The sequence below is a fragment of the Bubalus kerabau genome, chromosome 21, assembly GCF_029407905.1.
Source record: "Bubalus kerabau isolate K-KA32 ecotype Philippines breed swamp buffalo chromosome 21, PCC_UOA_SB_1v2, whole genome shotgun sequence".
Classification (NCBI taxonomy): domain Eukaryota; kingdom Metazoa; phylum Chordata; class Mammalia; order Artiodactyla; family Bovidae; genus Bubalus; species Bubalus kerabau.
The window spans coordinates 65,190,324-65,211,431 of NC_073644.1; the positions used below are offsets into that span (position 1 = coordinate 65,190,324).

At 42.2% G+C, this 21,108-nt stretch overlaps 1 protein-coding gene across 2 annotated transcripts; it reads left to right on the plus strand.

Annotated features, from left to right (window-relative positions):
• Window positions 1-841: 841 nt before the first annotated feature.
• On the plus strand, window positions 842-19,499 carry SERPINB7 (serpin family B member 7). Of its 2 annotated transcripts, XM_055559527.1 has the most exons (7): window positions 842-1,009; window positions 6,111-6,161; window positions 6,742-6,858; window positions 11,568-11,685; window positions 14,866-15,008; window positions 17,816-17,962; window positions 19,101-19,499. In XM_055559527.1, the coding sequence occupies exons 1-7, from the start codon at window positions 842-844 to the stop codon at window positions 19,497-19,499; spliced, it is 1,143 nt and encodes a 380-aa protein (XP_055415502.1). The 2 variants fall into 2 exon arrangements, with proteins under 2 accessions (XP_055415502.1, XP_055415503.1); XM_055559528.1 differs by lacking the exon at window positions 6,111-6,161.
• The last annotated feature ends 1,609 nt before the right edge of the window (window positions 19,500-21,108 follow it).

Consider the following 21,108-nt stretch of genomic DNA (forward strand, 5'->3'; position numbering starts at 1 on the left):
GGCCCCATAAATGTGTTTGCTTGGGACTCAAAACAGAATTATCAAAGATCACTGAAGCTGGAAGTTCCACCTCCAGGAACAGTGAGACTATGCCTGGTTGTGAATATGAGAGCACAGGCAGAAATACAGAAACATCGTGCTAAAAAAGATCAATGTTGTTTTAAAAAGGTATCATAATATTGTTGCCAGAAGACAGTCTTAGAGCGTTGATAGCAAGAACACTGGGCCAAAAGAACTTTTTCTTTTTGTTGTGAGTTATTTGATCGTTACATCCAAGGTTGAAGAAATGAAGCCTTGGACTTAAAAAAATGAATGAATATAAAAATCATATGTAGACCACCATGTGTAAAACAGACAGCTAGTGGGAAGTTCCTGTACAGTACGGGAGCTCAGCTTGGTGTTTGGTGATAACCTGGAGGGGTGGAACAGGGTGGGTGGGAAGGAGACTCAGGAGGGAGGGGATATATGTATACTGACAGTTGATTCAGGGCTTCCCAGGTAGCGCTAGTGGTAAAGAACTCTCCTGCCAATGAAGGAGACATAAGAGACGCAGGTTTGATCCCTGGGTCAGGAAGATCCCCTGGAGGAGGGCATGGCAACCCACTCTAGTATTCTTGCCTGGAGAATCCCATGGACAGAGCATGGCAGGCTACAGTCCATGGGGTTGCAAAGAGTCAGACATGACTGAAACGACTTAGCATGCACATTATTGTACAGCAGAAACTAACACAACATTGTAAGGTAATTATACTCTAATTAAAAAAGAAACCCCATAATATCCACAGAAAACGTACCCAGAGCTCTTTCTTTTCTCCCTCTCTAGGCTGTACTCCATTTCACCATGGCCTCCCTCGCTGCAGCAGACGCAGACTTTTGCTTCAACCTGTTCAGAGAGATGGACAGCAATCAAGGGAGTGAAAACGTGTTCTTTTCCTCTCTGAGCCTCTTCACTGCCCTGGCCCTGGTTCGTTTGGGTGCGAGGGGTGACTGTGCTTCTCAGATTGATAAGGTCAGTCTTGACTGCATCACCAACTATGACTTCTGTAATTGATCATCAGGGCGAACAGTTTTTCCCAAGAGAATATTGCACTGCAATGGTCTCATGTAAAGGAAGACCTCTCAGTGGACCCCGTCCAGGGGGAGGAAAGAATGCAGCTTGCAACCCCTGCTCTTTAAGCTGGAACCGTTCCAGAACTGCAGCTTTGATACTGTGCCTTAGTGTGGGTTTCAAAGTGTGTTTCCCATGCCAGCTTCACCTGGAGATCTCAGGAGGAATGCGAAATCTTTGGATTCAGACCTACTGAATCAGAAACTACGGGGATGGGGCCTGGCACTTGAGCTTTGATGGACGTTCCAGGTGCACGCGGAAGGAGAGAGCCTCAGCCTGAGTGATGGCAGCTCAGTGGCAAAGAACCTGCTGCCAATGCAGGAGACGCAAGGGACCCGGGTTCAATCCCTGGGTCGGGAAGATCCTCTGGAGAAGGGAATGGCAACCCACTCCAGTGTTCATGCCTGGAAAATCCCTTGGAAAGAGGATCTTGGTAGGCTACAGTCCATGGGGTCACAAGGAGTCAGACAGGACTGAACATGCATGCACACCTGAGTAATATGGATGAGAAGGAAGAGCTAGAAAGAAATGCCAGTGAAGTCCTAGCTTAGGCACTGGTGACCTGCCCACAAGTGACATAGTAGTGCAGCCTGGATGATCATAGCCCACCAGGATGCCTGTCACATTGCCGCCAGCATCACCTTCCCCACCACATTTAGAAACAGCTTATTAACTCACTCCTGCCCACTACCCTGAGCGAGACTGCCGGGAGGCAAAAAGCTCATGGTTTCTCTCCCTTCTCTCAGGAGTTTGCCATTGAAATTCAGTGCGTCAGCAGCAGGTGAGATACCAGGGCCGAGTTGCATGTTGCAACTTCGATGCCCAACCTTCTGCCCACCGACTCCTTATTTTAGTTCATAAACCAGCGCAAGAGGGAAAGGATCCCTGCTGTGACCTCTCACACTTAAGTGCAAGAGGGACAGGATCCCTGCTGTGACCTCTCACACTTAAGTGCAAGAGGGACAGGATCCCTGCTGTGACCTCTCACACTTGAGTACGTGTTGAGGGCTATTTGTGCAGTCAGGGAAGCTGGAAAGACTTGTTTCACTCTCTGAACTGCTCCACCAGTAGCTGATGCTAGGAAATAATGACAGAGTCTAAGAATGCTGCTGTCCCAGAGCTGGAGTGGTTCCTAACCCGTGCACTGAGCACCTCACGCTAACGCAATGATAACAACAGCCAGCTGGAAACTCCATCAGGGTCAGGCTCTGGGATAAGCTCTCCGCGTATCTTATTTGATGCTCACAGTAACCCTGGAGTTGGCATCATTTCCCCGGTTTTATGCAGGGTTTGTCACATCATCTCTGTGCTAGTAAACTCAGGAAGGTCTTATTCTAAAGCAGAGTTTCTCAACCTTGGCTCTATTGACCTTCTGGGTCAGAGAATTCTTTGTTGTGAGGGGCTGTTCTGTGCCTTGTAGGAGGTTTTGCAGCACCCCCGGCCCTTTCCTTTTGGATGTCATCCGCACACCTCTCCCCCATCGTGAAAATAAAACGTGTTCCTGCTGCTGCTGCTGCTGCTGCTAAGTTGCTTCAGTCGTGTCCGACTCTGTGCGACCCCATAGACGGCAGCCCACCAGGCTCCCCCGTCCCTGGGATTCTCCAGGCAAGAACACTGGACTGGGTTGCCGTTTCCTTCTCCAGTGCATGAAAGTGAAAAGTGAAAGTGAAGTCGCTCAATTGTGTCCGACTCTTAGCGACCCCATGGACTGCAGCCTACCAGGCTCCTCCATCCATGGGATTTTCCAGGCAAGAGTACTGGAGTGGGGTGCCATAAAACGTGTCCCTAGACACCACCAAATAGCCCCAAGAGGAAGAGCTGTTTGCCCTAAAGTCAGCAAACTGAAAGGTAGCTCAAAGTACACTACCATAAAGCTTCACTTATCTTGAAGTCAATATTTTAATAAATACAGGTATTGACTTTGGAAAAATCAATCTAACAACTAATAAAAAAAGATTTCCATTCATTATTTAAAAAACATAATGTTTCAGAAGCAAGTGAGTCTGTTTCTGGTACATCCACATATTCTCAAATAGCCGATCTATCCAATGGTGACCTTGGGGAATTTTTTTTTTAAAGACAGCTACAGGAAATTTAAAAAGTTAGTCTGACAGAAATTTTGGTCAAAAAGAAGAGAAGATTCCTTTCACTTTGCTAAGCTTCAGTTAATTAAGTTAATTACTAGGTTGTTTTTATGAGGTAGTGAGTAAAAGGTTTAGAACTCAGAGGAGCAGACACCATTCAAAATGTTTTTCCACAAAGCCATATATATTTTACTAAAGATAGCATTACATAACAATCAATATGACTTTCAGAATTTTCTCAGCCTTCTCTTGGTTAAATCTTTCTCAAAGATGATAGAAATGGACCCTCCAACTTCCAGGGCTTATTTTAGAAAGGAAATATGCAACGGGGCTGCCCAAGTTCAAGTTCAGTGAACAAAAGCTGGCTAGAGCTTCTTTCCATCTCGTACTGAGGTGACTGACTATACAGACTTTTCTTTGCAACTTTTCCTTTTTCAGTTCTGGGGGTACTGAGAGGTAAACTTTTAACATGAATGTTACAAATCAGTAAGAACTGGAAAAACTACTCTTGGTGACCCCATGGACTGTAGCCCACCAGGTACCTCTATACTTGGGGATTCTCCAGGCAAGAACACTGGAGCGGGTCACCTTTCCCTTCTCCAGGGGATCTTCTCAACCCAGGGATCAAACCCAGGTCTCCTGCATTGCAGGCAGATTTGTTACCATCTGAGCCACCAGGGAAGTCCTATAATAACATAATCCAAGTAATAAAACTCATTCTTTTGTTTCCTCCTCTTGTAATTACAAAATAAACTCCATGGGAAGGAGGGTCCTTGTTGAACCTTCCTTTCTTAGTGACAAATTAGCAATTTCTTTTTTTTGAGATTTTTTTGTTTGATGTGGACCTTTTGTGAAGTCTTTATTGAGTGTGTTACAATATTGCTTCTATTTTATGTGTTTTGGCCACACACGAGGCATGTGGGGTTGTAGTTTCCTGACCAGGGATGGAATCTGCAGCTCCCGCATTGGAAGGGGGTATCTGAACCACTGGACATTCAGGAAAGTCTCTTAAATTGGTAATTTCAGCGTTCTGTCAATGAATCACAGGCACAGTGAAACTGACCACAAAACTATGAGGCAGAATCACGAACCCTGGAATATTCTAGTCAACTGGATCAGCTGGGAAGAGGTAACCACAGTATCCTTGAAGGCCCTGAAGGATGAGAAAGGGTGTTGATGCTCTTCCTGCCCCACAACTGCCTAGAACTAGGGGAAAAATGACACCCAGGCTTCCAGGCATAGTCCTTGATGTCTGCAAAGACCCCATTTGTGAATAGAACGAATGTGTATATCAAATTTGCCTTGTAGACTTTGCCTTCTCTCTCATTCCATCTCATAGTGTCATCCTAGATTAAGAGGATGTAGAAATTGAGGTTAGGTTCCAATCCTTTGTGGCATTTTAAGACAATGATACTAGGAGCCTTCGTAAGCTTTCATATCCCTTTCTGAGCGGTTCCGTTCTCCTCAAGCCAATATGATGGTGCTGTAATTAGGGGTCTGAGGCTTTGAAGTAGAAATCCCTCGCAGAGGCCCTGATAGCAACATTGGTTTAGTTAAATTCCCATACGTGTCTCTTTACCCTGCATCAGAACAGTCCTTCCAACCTTCTCCCTACTCCAACTCCTCACACACAAACAAAGCCCGAAAGGTCCCTTAAGGCAAAGCTACATCTTTCTACAGAAAATTCAACCAATGAGATTCTGAGAGTCACAAACTGAGACAATAGAACAAATCCACCATTGCCTGGCAGTTATTTAGATCTTTCAGACGATTGGTCGGGGGAATACAAGATAAATGCTGCTCCGCGCACTGCCCACCTGTGCCGAGGAGGCAGGATGCACTCAGTCTGCCCCAGACAGCTGCACGAGTGATTTTCACACTCATGGCACATTTTATTACTTCCTATTAATGGAGTTGTTTTGCATTTCAGATCCCAGAGACAGAGGGCCTGGAAAAAAGCAGATAAAATGTAATAAGAAATCAAGATGGGCATAGGAACAATTATTAGAATAATGGGGTTATTGAGAGCCATGCTGAAAAGGAAACCCCAAACTGCTTAATTTCAAGTAATTTTTTTTGTTTGTTTAGTCACTCAGTCATGTCCAGTTCTTTGTCACTCCATGGACTGTAGCCTGCCAGGCTCTTCTGTCCATGGGATTTCCCAAGTAAGAATATTGGCGTGGGTTGCCATTTCCTTCTCCAAGGGATCTTCCAACTCAGGGATCAAACCCATGGCAGGAAGATTCTTTACCACTGAGCCACCAGGGAAGCCTCTCAAATAATTGTAGGATCAAAAATTATATCTATCAAATCCCAATTTTGCTTCCTATTTAATATTTGCTAGATACTCAATAACTAGTTTTCCTTTTTATGTTTTTATAATGTCTTAAAAATTATTTATTAATTGGTGGCACCAGGCTTTAGTTGTGGTGCTCGGGATCTAGTTCCATGACCAGGAATCAAGCCTGGACCCCTGGCATTGGAGGTAGAGAGTCTTAGCCACTGGACCACCAGGGAAATCTCTTGCTTTTATGTCTTGGTGTATGTGTAGTTAGCCCCAGTCTTGCCTCCTGTTTCATTAAACAAAGTTTTCATTTTTTTATGAGACTATTTTTGATTCTGGTTCAGGTTTAATCAGTGAGTGATTATTAAATTGATCCCCAAGAATGAGCAAACCAAAATTATTAAACATATTTCACTTTGTAGCCATTGATTTATGAATTCTCCCAGTTTGTGATACTTTCCCCAATGACTAGTCTTGTTCTAAACACATCAGTAGGACAGTTGCACAGCCCATTGCCGCCCTGTGTGCTAACACACACACAGCCACCAGCAGCGGGATGTCCGCTTTATTTTTTATTGGTTCTCTTCTTCTTTGCCACTACTTGCTGACTGCTTTCCTTGTTGCCTGTTTACAGGTGCTTCACTTTAATACCTTCTCAAGACATGGAAACTCTTCTGATACTCAGGTAAAGACAATATGCTCTTCTAGAGAAAGAGACTGTAAGACTCCATTTAGAAAAATCCCCATCTCACTAATATATTTCTATTTTTCTCTCCCCTTTAAAGCAAAGGATCATGTCTCATTCAGATTTCTGTATTGTGGGTATTCCAGATACAATTTTTGATAATTTATTTGTAAATTATCAAGTAAGCCAATATTTTACTTATGTGTTAGCTAAAATTTGGCAAGATAGCGTGGAACTAAATGTTTGCGTTTTATCCTTTGATATTCACAGTCAACTTACATTGGTAAAATGAATTATTTAGTACATGCATTAGACAAATTCATTATCTTCTGTTAATAGTTTTATTTTAAGGTTATTTATTTATTTCACTAACTCCTTTAATTAACTTTGATCACAGACACTATTTTGAGAAAAAGGGTGAAAATTTTACATGTATGTGACATTGTTTCCTGCTTTAATAAGCATCATTGCTTTTAAATTCTTTTATGATAATATTATACGTGTTTTATTTCATGTGTAAAAAGAGTAGACATATCTTTGCAGCCCAAGAATAATTTTTTATAAATCTTTTTAACAGCAGCCAGGACTCCAGTCTCAACTGAAAAGAGTTCTGTCTGATATAAACACATCCCACAAGGATTATGAACTCAGCATTGCCAATGGACTTTTTGCAGAAAAAGTATTTGATATTCGAAAAGTAAGTGCAGGCTCCTATGTTAGATGGTTATTTCTGTTATGAACCTGAGTCTTGCTCAATTTATCATCTGAATAAAGGCTTGCGCCTTTCCATGGGGCCATACCAAGGTGATATATTTTTTTCCTGTGGCTATTAATTAGGTTCCCAGATGCCTTCTCAATAGTATCACTTTATTTCCAAAGTACAGCTTTTCTTCACCTGAGTGATCACATATTCAGGGTCACTAGACTGACATGCTCCAAGACAGAGAAAGCTTGTCCACTGGCAGTGATGTGGAGTTAGAACTGGGGTGGGAGGAGCAGACAGTGCATTTAGGGTTGTCTATGGGCAGCAGAGAAAAAGCCTATTCACTTTTCCTTTGAGTTTTCTGTCTTCTAGGACAGTTCTTCATCCCCAGTGCTGAGTTCACCTGCCTTTTTTTTCCCTCAGCTATGCCCTTCCATCTCTCCTCCCAGCAGTTACTTATCTTTTCAATAAGATCACTTATAAAAGGGGGCTTCCCCAATGGCTCAGCTTGGAAGGAATCCACTTGCAATGCAGGAGACACAGGAGACATGAGTTCAATCTCTGGGTCAGGAAGATCCCTGGAGTAGGGAATGGCTACCCACTGCAATTTTCTTACCTAATCCTATGGACAGTGGAGTCTGGTGGGTACAGACATGGTGTTGCAAAGAGTTGGGCATGACTGAGCACATGGCACATACTTATAAAAGAGTTCTTGGTAAGAGACATAGCTGTATAAGGCTGGCCAGTGGTAGAATTGCAGCTAAGACCCAACACAGGAGGTGAATAACTTGAGGCCAGCAGACTGATTTCCCTCATCATGGAATTCTCCTCATTCAAAGACCAGCAAGTCCCAGACGCACTCTTGCATGCTGGTATGCCTGACCGTCATTGCTATGACAACCAGAAGCTGGTAGTGTTGTTTAAGCAGACACAGTGGCCGCGATTCTCTGGGGGAAGTCTGTTCTCCCTTTTAATTCTCCACGTCTCACACAACTATAAAACTCCAGTCCGTGACGTCGCTGGGCTGGTCTCTGCTGGCGTCTTTTCCAGCTCTCTGTGTCCCGCCCAGTCATTACTGCTTCGTCTGTCTGTTGCCCACTCAGATTCTTTGCCCTTTCCAGCGCCACTCCCGAATTGCTTGGCAACCTGTCAATTATGAAGCATTAGGTCACTTTGCTTTTAATCCTCCCAAAGGTATCCTACACAAGTTTTACAGGGGCCACCATGATGTTCAGCCACGGTTTGAGTCTCAATTCCACAGATGCTGTTATCTTCCTGAGGGACCCTCAGCCGTAGCCTGGATGTTGATGAGTCTATCATGGTGCTATTTATAGCATCTTGTTTTTTGTGTTCCTTTTTCTGACTCTCCTTGCAATGTACCCAGAAGCACAGTAAAGGTGAGGTCTAATCAAGATCATTGAAAACAAGACAGCCGTTTTTTTTTTTTTTCTCCCAAACATTTATAGGTATAATAAGTTATTATTAAAAACTACTTTTGATTTAAATGTACCTATCATCAAATTTCAATCAGATCAGTACAAAGATAGATAATCTCCAAGCTGCTTACATTTCTTCTTATAACACTTTTTAACTCACATTTGAGTATGGGTTCAAATAAGAGGATACATATTCTATTACAATTGATAAAGATAATAATATGTTAATAGTCTCTGTGAAAAGTATGGTATTATAGAAGACCCAACCACTATCTCTGACCCCATGTTCCCCCTCCTCCCCCAATCCTTGCTAAATGTGCCTTGGGTAGGACCTCTGTACATGTTATTCCATACCTGATTCTGCCACTGTTTTGAATAAACTCCGTGTCCCTATGGAAGATTCCGCTTCCACAGTTTCCTGACCTTCTCTCTACACCACTATAGATACCTGAGCCACACCCTGACACTCATCAACGACCGGAAGTCTACAGCTCCAGTTTTCCAGTGTGGTCACAGCACCGCGTGCTTCTCATTCTTTCATCACTACTCCACCTGTTCTTCAGCTGCACTGAGTTATTCATTCTCTTGATCTCTCGACTTTCTCTCAGCGTATCAGCTCTCTCCTTGCCTAGATTTATTCCTACACTGAACTGCTCTCAGCCATTCCTTCCCCATTCTCTTCCCCCAACAAAGCTCTGAGTCGGGAGCAGTGCCGTGACTTCACTCACAGTTGTGCCTGGGCTGCAGGGCAATGCTTGCGGGAAGCCTGGAGGTGTGCAGTTACCACGACGGCGTGGCAGTCTCCCTGCCGTCCCGGTCAGACGTTCTTCGTGGGTCGAATAGCCAGCTTTGGTGTTTCATTCCTGATGGCAGTTTCTGAAAACTCTCCGACTTCTCTCAGATTCCCAACAGCCCCTTACTACCACCATCACTTTCAACTGAAGGTCTTGTCTTCTTGACAAAGCAAATAGAGGCGGGATTCATATCCCAACCCATTTGCTGATCTTTTCCCCTCTTTCCATCAATTTCAGAGGAAACAGTTTTCCTAAATTGTCAATTCCTCCACTGCTTTCTTGCCTCCTACTTTTTCCTTGGTGTTATCTTTCCAACAATATTCTTTATTGGGCTTTTACTAACCTACTTTCTTCTTTCTCATAGCATATAAATGTATGTACAAGGTACCTTTTTTCTAAAGTTTTTTTTTTTAAAAGCTGCTCAATGATTCTCCTTCCCATCTTATTGTTTGTCAGACTGAAAATGTAAGCTTGAAAAATCCAGCTTAATGAAAGAGTAATATGTATTCTCGGAGTCCATTTACCCCCCTTTTACTCCTCAATCCGCTGCAATCTGGCTTCTATGTTAAATGCTCCCCTGAAATCCTTTTTTATGAAGTTGACTGCTGCCTTCCATGTAGACACCCAAGCTATGAACACTTTGCAGTTTTTATCTTATCTGCCTCTTCATAGTATTCACCATGAATGATGTTCCCTGAAACCTTCCCCTCTCATTGTTTTTATGGTATTGATTTCTCCTGGTTTTCTACTCAGTCTCTTTGTTTCATCTCAGTCTCTTTTGTTTATATTTGTTCCTCCAGGCATCCCTAAAACACTAGTGTTCTTTAAACTTTCTGTCCTCAGCCATGTTCCATTTTCAGTTAACTTTCTTACCCAAGGAGAGATTACGTGTTCAAAACGTGTGTAGCTCTTTAGCCTTGTTCTCCCTGCCTCTGTACGCTCTGTGGCTGTACCTGCCTCCTTCCAGTCCTCAGGCAGGCACCTCCAGACTCTCATGTACCGCCCCTCCTGTCCTCTGACTTCTCTTTCTTCTGTGTTCTCTCTCAGTGAATTATCCACCAAGTATTTGGGTCAAATTTGTCTTCTTTTCCCTAAAATTCACAGTCCATTAGTGAAGAAGACTTATTAGGTCTTCCTTCTACTTTTCAAAAGAAAAGCTATATTGAAATAATCTGAAACTTACAGAAAAGTTGCAAGTATTATAGAGAAGAAAAATTTTTTTCCTGAACCACTGGAAATCCCTAATCATATTTGAAGTCTTTGGTGTAATCCTACAAACAGTGAGATTCTCCTACATAACCACAGTGCAACCGTCATGATCAGGGAATTCACACGGTTAGATCATTATCAGCTAATCTTTAGATCCTTTTACGTCTAATCAACCATCATTACATCATCCCATAGCAAAATAATTTACTTCAGAATCATGCATTGTGCTTTGTTGGTATGTATCTTTAGTATCTTTCAATTTGGAACAGTTCCCTAGCCTTTTTTTTGACTTTAAGGATCTTGACACTTTCAATGATTATTCATAATGTCCAGTTTTAGACTAGTTATATTTTAGAATGTCCTTCAGTGTGAATTTGTTTGATGTTTCTTCATAATTAGAGTCATATTTTTTCCAGCTCTATTGAGACATAATTAACATATAACACTGTGTAAATCTAAGGTGTACAAAATGTTAATTTGATACTCTTATATGTCATAAAAATCTTCCCTGGTGCTCAGACGGTAAAGAAACTGCCTGCAATGTGGAAGACTGGGATTTGATCCCTGGGTCAGGAAGATCCTCTGGAGAAGGGAATGGCAACCCACTCCAGTATTCTTGTCTGGAGAATCCCATGGATAGAGGAGCCTGAAGGGCTACAGTCCATGGGGTTGCAAAGAGTTGGACACGACTGAGCAGCTAACACACATATGTTGCAAAATGGTGACCACCCTTTCTTTAGATCACTCCTCCATCTGATTTGATAGAAAATATCACGGTTGTTGCTTTATTTTCATTATATTATCCTCATTGCCCCCCGGCAGGATTCTGATTAACCCTATTGCTGGCAGCGTTATCTGTGATCACTTGATTACGGTGGGATCTGCTAGGTTTCTTGAACAGTGTTTCAGTAGGAAGAGAATGACACAAACAAGGGGCAAGAGGTAGGAGGCCCCTGAAATATTCATGGTGGAAAGAGTGGTGAAGTTGAGGGGTGGTATCAGCCACAAGCCCTGCTGATCTTCCCCAGTGCATTTCAGTGTGCTTGCTCCGCAATTTCGACTTCGAGTTCCCCGGTCCTCCCTCCCAGCCTATTTCTTCACCTTTGAGGCAGGACGTAGTCCTTGAGTAAGGTAGTGGAAATGAGGGGACAATTTCAAATATATATCTCTTATGGTGCTTAGTTGGTGGTGATTTGTAAGTACAAAAACTGTGTTTATTACTTATAGAGCTACTTATAGAGCTGTATATCATTTATATTTATAGGACTATATTGAGTGTGCTAAGAAATTATATAATGCCAAAGTGGAAAGAGTTGACTTTACAAATGATGTGGAAGATACCAGATATAAAATTAACAAATGGATTGAAAATGAGACCCATGGTGAGTGCAATGCCCTGTTTATCTGCAAGACTGTCAGTTATATGTGAATATTGAGAACTCCCAATTTTAAAGTTGGGAATCTTTTGTACATATGAGAAACTGCTCCTGCTTATCAGAAGTAATGATTGCTGTTATTTAAAATTGCTCTAGTTGTTGTCCAGGGAATTCCCAGTTGGCACAATGGTAAAGAATTCACCTGCCAATGCAGGAGACACAGGTTAGATCCCTGGGCTGGGAAGATCCCCTGGAGGAGGAGATGGCAACTCACTCCAGCATTCTTGCCAGGAAAATCCCATGAACAGCGGAGCCTGGTGGGCTACAGTCCATGGGTTGCAAACAGTCAGACACGACTGAGCATACACACACATAGTTTTTATGACACTCTGTCAAAAAAAATAAATTTAATTTTAAATTCTCTTCATTTTCAAAACTGTATATCTGGCAATGGTGGTTCCTTCCACAAAAAAGCATATTTCTTTATTGACAAGTCTCTTTCCAACTAAAAATGAAGTTCCAGCTAATGGTCTGGTTTAGTACAAAAGAAATAAAGAAATCTATTTATTGTTTCCTTAGTCAATGATTCCAAAGCTTGTCATTTCTTTACCTAAGAAATGGCCTTGATTTATACTCTGAACAATATATACATATTTGCTGTTTGTTTCTGTTTCAAAAATATGAGACATGTAACTTGCACCTTTAAGTGCAAACATTCAAAGGCATATAATTATTCCAGGAAACAAGAATACAGGGGCTCGGTTTTGCTTTTGCTCACTCATTCATCGTTACTTCACTAGAGTTAATTTGACCATTAGCCACTGTGTATTTCAAATATACTCTTCATAAATCAAAAAACTATGCAATTACTTTTCTAATGTTGTTCAGTCGCTCAGTTGTGTTCCGACTCTTTGCAACCCTAAAGTATGCCAGGCTTCCCTGTCCTTCACCATCTTCTGGAGTTTGCTCAAATTCATGTCCTTTGAGTTGGTGATGCCATCCAACCATCTCATCCTCCGTCGTCCCCTTTCCTCCTGCCTTCCATTTAGTGTTAAAGTATTTTGGTGTATCAGATTACTAGTACCTTTCTTTATTTGGAGTAGTAATTTATTTCCCCTTTTTCCTTTCTCATGCAAATCTATGTATAATTATTCTCACTGTGATGAGGGCATGGACTCAATACTTATTTGGAGGAACACTTCAAAATGATGCCAATATTCCAATAAACCTACCCTGGTCTTATTAGGTTTTATTCCTCCTCCTCCCCACTCCCTCCACCCCCTCTTCAATCCTACGCACACTGCCAGAGTCATCCTTTAGAAAGGCAAATCTGATCCATCATGACCATGTCCTTTTTTGTGTTTCAGTGAATCCTGAACAATGCTTTTCCATCGCCTTCAAAATAATAAAAAATTCTTTTCAGACTTTCCAGGCTCAATTATCTGGCTCCTGCCACCAACCTTTCCAATCTTACTCTTCCTATTGAATCAGAATAAGTTAGGATTTCCCCAAATACAGTCAGCTCTTCGAAGCTTTCAAGTTTTGAATAAAGAGTCCCAGCTTTATGGAAATTCTCCCTGGCCGTCACCTTGCCCTCAGCTCAAGCAGGTGGCCTGGCCATAGACACTGTGTACCCACCCCACACTGAGCACAGGGCTGTGACCCCAGGACGCTGCAACTGCATTAAGGTGGTGCCCCCACCGCACTGGACTTGTTAATATAGGCTCACGGGGTCAACACACAGTGAAGCCAAACAAACTGAACCATCAGTTTGGAGCAGAGAAAGGTTTACTGCAGGACCAAGCAAGTGGTCCCTGTGGTAGACCCAAAAAGCCCCGAGCTCCTGGAAGAGTTTCAGCAAAGCATTTTTAAAAGCCAGGGGAGGTGGGGCGTTGCAGAGTGGTGATCAGCTCGTGAAGAATTCTCTGGCTGTTGCTGAGGCACCTGGGTGGTGTTGCAGAGGTTCACATTCTCAGTCCTTAGGCTCCAAGAGGCCTGAGGCTATGGGCTCCAGTGTTAGGCACTTAACATCCTCCGGGGAGGTTTTTACATCTGCAAGACAACTCAGGAAACGTGGGCATGCTAAGTCCCTTCAGTTGTGTCTGACTCTTTGTGATCCCATGGATGGTAGTCCACCAGGATCCTCTATCCATGGAATTCTCCAGGCAAGAATACTGGAGTGGGTTGCCGTTTCCTCCTCCAGGGGATCTTCCTGACCCAGAGCCTGAACCTGGCTCTCCTGCATTGCTGGCAGATTCTTCACCATCTGAGCCACTGGGGAAGCCCATTATATTCCTGAGTCTCCTGCTTCTCTTATATTGGGGGCAAATTCTTTACCACTACTGCCACCAGCAAATGTGTATCAAATACTATTATCCAGGCACTTCAGGAGAAGGCAGTGGCACCCACTCCAGTGTTCTTGCCTGGAGAATCCCAGGGACGGAGGAGCCTGGTGGGCTGCCGTCTATGGGGTCGCTAAGAGTCGGACACCACTGAGCGACTTCACTTTCACTTTTCACTTTCATGCATTGGAGAAGGAAATGGCAACCCACTCCAGTGTTCTTGCCTGGAGAATCCCAGGGGCGGGGGAGCCTGGTGGGCTGCCGTCTCTGGGGTCGCACAGAGTCGGACACGACTGAAGCGACTTAGCAGCAGTAGCAGCAGCAGGCACTTGAGAGAGGAGCTAAAGGAGAGGTTATGGGGAAAGGCCTGCCCAGGGAAGACCCCATAGGATCCTGTTCAGTATCCAGAATAGTGCAAGGCATTTAGCAAAAATTTCATAAACATGGAATGTAGGAATTAGCCCATTGAATGAAATGGCCTTAAACTATACCTGGAATGCTATGGCCTCAAATAAATGAATGCAGTTTGGTGTCTAGGGAAGGTCTCTGAGCATTGTCTTCTTGGGCCAGAATCCTGTTTTATGTGACTTTGTGCAAATTACTTTTCTATGCCCTAGATTTCTCAACAGGCAACAGAAATAATAATAGTGCCTTCCCTACAGGGATTTTGTGAGAATTAAACCAAATATCGCACATAAAGCATTGCACATGGAAAGTGCTGGACAAAGTAATTGATCACAGATTATTACTAATATCACGATCATTTTAATTATGTGATAAGAAAAATATTCATCTTGTCTTTAGCTTTTTAAAATTTACATTTTTTTTCTCAATTTTTCAAAAGGCAAAATCAGGGATGTCTTTCATGAAGGTACCATAAGCTCATCTGCTGTGATGGTGCTGGTGAACGCCGTGTACTTCAAAGGCAAGTGGGAGTCAGCCTTCACCAAGAACCAGACCCAAAATTGCCATTTCAGATCTCCCAAGGTATGGAATTCTGTTTAATTTAGGAAGGTTTTTGCCAATAATATGCCTTTACAGGGCTTCCCTAGTGACTCAGACAGTAAAGAAACCACCTGCAATGCAGGAGACCTAGGTTGAATCCCTGGATTGGGAAGATCCCCTGGAGAAGGGCACAGCAACCCACTCCAGTGTTCTTGCCTGGAGAATCCCACAGACAGAGGAGCCTGGTGGGCTACAGTCCATGGGGTCACAAAGAGTCAGACATGACTGAGAGACTAATACTTTCACTTTCACACAATAATCTTAGTATAGTAGAAACATCAAAGACTTTGTAGTCAGACATGCCACGTTAGGGTCCTTACCTTGCTTCACAGGAATTGCCTTGTCTTAGCACATGAACCTTAAACCCATAGTCTTTCTCACAAGTAAAACCAAGTGATTCCATTAGTTCACCTAGAACATTCCTTTCAATACTTTGGTCACCTGATGCGAAGAGCTGACTCATTGGAAAAGATCCTGATGCTGGGAAAGATTGAGGGCAGGAGAAGAGGATTGCAGAGGATGAGATGGTTAGATATCAACTCAATGGACATAAATCTGAGCAAACTCTGGAGATAAAGAAGGACAGGGAAGCCTGGAGTGTGGCATTCCATGGTGTACAAAGAGTCAGACACGACTTTGTGACTGAACAACAACAACAAATTCCTTTCAATCCTCAGTTTTTCATGTTGAAGCATAAAAATTCAGATTTAACGCTTAAACATAGTTTTATTTTTAAGTGGAAAATGCTATTGAAATGTTCTTTCTGCATCTTTCCACATCAGAAGTTTTAGACACAGGAGTGCTGAGAGCTCCTGGAAATCAAAGATGACTGATAAGTGAGGAGATGGGCAGTAAGAGGTTGTCTAGCAGGCCGTGTCTGTGGGGAGAGGAGCGCTTTGGGAGGAAGGAGAAGAAACTTGAGCAGAGTAGATCAGATGCCAGAAGGACTTGGAGTTTGGTGGCCTTTAGCACCCGCATGGAGGGCGGCCAGCCTGCTGTGTGTCCTAACTGCAGGGTCCTAAGGAGAGCCCAACTCGGGAGCAAGTCTATAATGTAGGTACCTCTATGAGAACACAGAGAGGGGCACAGAAGTATTTTGAAAATCCTAAGTGAAAAAACTGAAACCTAATAACTCCTAATAAACCATAACTCTGTCTGATAGAGATGTTAGCTGTGTAATTGCAAAATGAAGCATATTAGACAGTCCCAGAATTGTAATGGGGCTTCCCAGGTGGGGCTAGTGGTAAAGAATCCACCTGCCAATGCAGGAGATGCAGGAGACTCAGGTTTGATACCTGGGTAGCAAAGATCCCCTGGAGGAGAGCATGGCAATCCACACCAGTATTCTTGCCTGGAAAATTCCATGGACAGAGGAGCCTGGCGGGCTATAGTCCATGGGGTTGCAAAGAGTTGGATGTGACCGAGTGCACACACACAGAATTTTAATGACTGGGGCTGACAGTGTTAATGGTATTTGGAAATGAGCTTTTATTCCCCACTCTTTCCTTCAACTCCTCTGGTAGACTGCATTTGTTAACTCACTTCCATGAATGAAAATGAAGCATGACTCTTTCCCGCAATGTCTGTGGGGTTTTGTTTGTTTGTATTTTGCTCTTAAATAATGGCTTATTTAAATAAATATGAGTATGTGCAAATAAAATATCTGTAAGTATTAACATAAAGTATAATAACATTGTTTAAAATAATCTTCGTGACTATATCCTTTATAATAGAGCTCTAATATATAGCTTATAATATAATATGCTGTAGAATCTATATCACTTGACAGCTTTGGTTCCATCCAAAATTGGTGAAATCACCCTTTTGTTAAGAAGTCTGGTTTCAATTTTTCTCCAGCATAACTCAGCTGTGGGAATCTTCCCTGCCCTAGCTTGGAAATGAGACTTTGCAGCTCAGCCCCCATGGTTCCAGACTCAGTGAGAAGGCACCAGCCTGTCTCACTAGGAAGGCACCTTCTTTCCTTTACTGTATCATGGGTGCTCTTTCTGGGGTTTGGATTCTTGGTCAAAAAGGACAACCTTTCTGGAGGAAGAAGAGCCCATGATTGAAGCATAAAATTTATCCGTCCTCCTCTATAGGATCTTCTTTCGTAAAGGGAGATTTTATAGGAATACTGAAAAACTTGCAGGATCACAATATCTTTTAGGAAAAGACAGTTTATTATATCTCTATTATGTTTCTAAATCTAGAAGTGGTATCCTAAAGATAAGAGATACTGTGTTTTCCTCAAGTTAATTTGTCAAATATTTCATAGGAATTAAAAAAAAAAGCTTTACAACACCCTATTATTAAATTGTAATTTTTATAACACTTGCCTGGATAATACGTCAGATAAGAGAAAAATCTATAGCAATCACTTGGAATTATAATGCTATTTAATAATTATTCATGACATGATATAGACATTTTCAGATAAAACACTAAATGCAAGGCAATGTTCCAAGTCTTAGCTACAGTAGGGCACATCATCTTTACAACAATCCTATGCAATAGAGGCTGTGTTTACCTCCATCACAGAGATGAGGTGTAGAGACATAGAGCAGTGAAGTAACTTTCCCAAGGTCACACAGTTGGTGAGTTTTAAACTCAGGTAGTTACTCTCAAAGTCTGTGGTTTCACTCGAGATGTGGACCAATAGGACCGCCACTGGCAGCAAGCTGGGGAAAATCCACTGGAAAGAAAAGCCTGCAGCACTATTCCACTGTATTTGGTCAACACATGAAATAAGGAGGGCTTTAATTGTTTTCTTTAAATGACTTGACTTTCAGTGCCCTGGGAAAGCAGTGGCCATGATGCATCAAGAACGGAAGTTCAATTTGTCTGTCATTAAAGATCCATCCATGCAGGTTCTTGAGCTCAGATATCATGGTGGTATAAGCATGTACATAATGCTGCCGGATAATGACCTGTCCCAAGTAAGTTACCACTGTTGCTCTCATTGCTGGGGAATAGGAAGATGTCTAGGACCCTTGATCGTGTTCTCATCCACCAGCTTCAAGATTTCAGGTCGTCAGAATTAGTCACTCACCCATTTGTTCATTTATTAATACAAGATTTGTAAACAATGCTCATATGAAAACTTCCCATTATAAATCTGGAATAATCTATGATCAATTCTCAGTGTTAAGGAGTTGGTGAGTTCAATTTGTGAGTCACTTTGGGGCAGTGGTGTTGGAAAGATATATGTAGTCCCTCACTCTGTCACTAGGGGCTTCCCAGCTGGCTCAGTGGTAAAGAATCCGCCTGTCAAGCAGGAGACATGGGTTCGATCTCTGGGTCAGGAAGATCCCCTGGAGAAGGAAATGGCTACCCACTCCAGTGTTCTTGCCTGGAGAATTTCATGGACAGAGGAGCCTGGCGGGGTACAGTCCATGGGTTTGCAAAGTCGGACACGACGGGGCACACACACACGCATGCACTATGTCACCAAGGGCAGGCTGTGCGTCTTGGGCACACCTCCCTACATTGCCTTGAGTTCCAGTTGTCACACGTGTGAAGTAGCAGAGTCAATTTGTATCCAGATCTCCCAGTGTGGGCGCCGCGCTGGGGATGGTGATCGCACAAGTCCCGAGGCTACAGCTCTGGGCTCCTTGCTGTTGGCTACCTGGGGTTCCATTGGTTTACTCTTACAAGTTGTGCAAATGTTATTTTCCGTGTCTTTCATGAGGCAGAAATGGTCAGGAAACACTGATTCAAATGACTGCTGAGTTCCTTTCTCCCTCTGATGATCTCTGAGTCCCAAATTCCTTCACTTGCTCACTGTTCTACTTTGTCTATATATGTTAATACGTGGGCAGAGAACAGAAATGCCCTGAAATATCAATATAAATAAACCACACCTTGTCATAGCAGAGCAAATTAAACATATGATTCATTCAAGATTACTTGAACCATTTGTTTTAATCATTTCCCATTTCCAGACTCCGCTGGCACCCTTCCACATACTTACAAGCAAATATCCAGTTGTTATGGAAAACCATATACCTCTGAGGCTATTGTTTCATCTGTTTCTTAACCATATGGTTCTAAATTGCCTCTTAACTATTTCTACAGATTGAAAACAAACTGACTTTTCAGAATCTAATGGACTGGACCAATCCAAGAAAAATGAAGCCTCAGTATGTCGAAGTGTTTCTACCTCAGTTCAAGATAGAGAAGAATTATGAAATCAAGCACTATTTAGAAGCCCTAGGGCTGAGAGATATCTTTGATGAATCCAGAGCTGATCTCTCTGGTATAGCTGCAGGAGGCCGTCTGTATGTATCAAAGCTGATGCACAAGTCTTACATAGAGGTCACCGAGGAGGGCACAGAGGCCACCACCACCACAGGAAGCAACACTGTGGAAAAGCAGCTGCCCGAGTCCAGTGTGTTCCGAGCTGATCATCCATTCCTATTTATTATCAAGAAGGATGACAGCATCTTGTTCAGTGGCAAAATCTCTTGCCCTTGAAACTACAACTGGTTTTTATTAGAATAGAAACAACAACATCAAGGAACCACCACAAGGAAATAGATTTAAGTTTAATTGGAAGCATATGATGAGTCCTTTCAGTTTACTTCCTTCTAACATTGATTAGCAGAAGATTTGGGTGATTTGACTTGACCTGGTTGATTGTCCTGATCTTGCTCTTAGCATTTCTACCACCATCAGGCCCACCTCTTTCTAATTTCTTCGTCTTTCTATCCACATTGATTTCTACCAGTCTTCACCGTAGCCACTTGCACAAAGATCTGGGTGTACTATCTGGGAACTGCGGAATGCTCTACCTGCAATGTTAGAGTAGTAACGCAGAAGCAGCCCTAGGGATATTTTTCAGACTATAGTTATCACAAATATTCTAGTTTCATTCAAATATCTAGGAAGTAGATCCAGCTGCTGGAAATAAGTGTCAAGGATAACTTTTCCTTGCTGAGCTAAGAAGACATCAGAATTTACTTTTAATATATCTGATTTGAAATTAGTATCTAATCTAGATGCTAAAAATTATGGATTTGGCATTGGGAACCAACAAAATAGTTGGTCAATAATTTTGACTTGATATCTTTCAGCCTTTCCTTGATAGAGATTTGATGTGTACATAGTTTTTCAAATATTAAATTAGTGTCTTATAACGTTTGCCAGTTGTTATTTACAGCATATTATTTCATGTGCTGTATAGTTTGTTTTTTTCCTCTATTTATCAGAATAAAGAAACACAAAATAATTATACCATGTGATTGTTTTCCCTGGACGAATTGTGGGACTACCGGCACTGTTTTCTAGGCCAAGCAAGCAATTAAAAGAAAGAATGCTTTTTTAATATAAAACTGATTTGGTTAATGTTGCTATTTTATTATATGTAAAAGTTACTTTTACAGATACTTACGTAAGCAGATCATCTAATTTAAAATTAAATATTAGGATTTAAATTCATAAGGTTACACAATTTGCATATATTAACCCATAGTAATTTTATTGTTGAAAAACCTGACCACATTCATGTTCTTTGTGGAGATCTCCACTCAGGCTGACTCACAAAACACATCATGTCCACACATACTCATTTCCACCTCCATCCGTGGCTCCTTGAGAGTATTCTGTGTTCTGCTAAACACACACCAAACCTAAACAAAGGGATGATGTCTGAGGTGAGGGGAAGAGCATCCTTAGAGTTTCTATTTCTAAAGGAGCAGAGAGAAGCTTTTTCTCACAACTCTTAATAGAAAGGAGGAAAAATATCCTCATCACCTTCATTATCATCATAATCATAGCTTATTTACTGTACTTTTTTAAGACTTTTTTTGATGTTAACTATCTTTAAAGTCTTTATTGAATTTGTTACAGTATTACTTCTGTTGTTTATGTTCTGGTTTTTTGGCCTTGAGGCATTTGGGATCTTAGCTTCCCAATCAGGGATCGAACAATCACCCCCCTACGCTGGAAGATAAAGTCTTAACCACTGGACCACCAGGGAAGTCCCCCACCGCTTATCAATTATAAAATGATCTCAGACCTCATCTCGAGTCTCCTTACAAACCTGTAAGGTTGAAATTATTATTTATCATTGTTATTCTCATTT

Bases quoted from the DNA above. Each gene is read 5' to 3' on its own strand.
- SERPINB7 (XM_055559527.1), top strand. From the start codon at position 842: ATGGCCTCCCTCGCTGCAGCAGACGCAGACTTTTGCTTCAACCTGTTC. The intron at 6,162-6,741 runs GTAAAGACAATA...TTTTAACAGCAG, and splicing joins GAAACTCTTCTGATACTCAG to CCAGGACTCCAGTCTCAACT. The intron at 17,963-19,100 runs GTAAGTTACCAC...CTATTTCTACAG, and splicing joins CGGATAATGACCTGTCCCAA to ATTGAAAACAAACTGACTTT.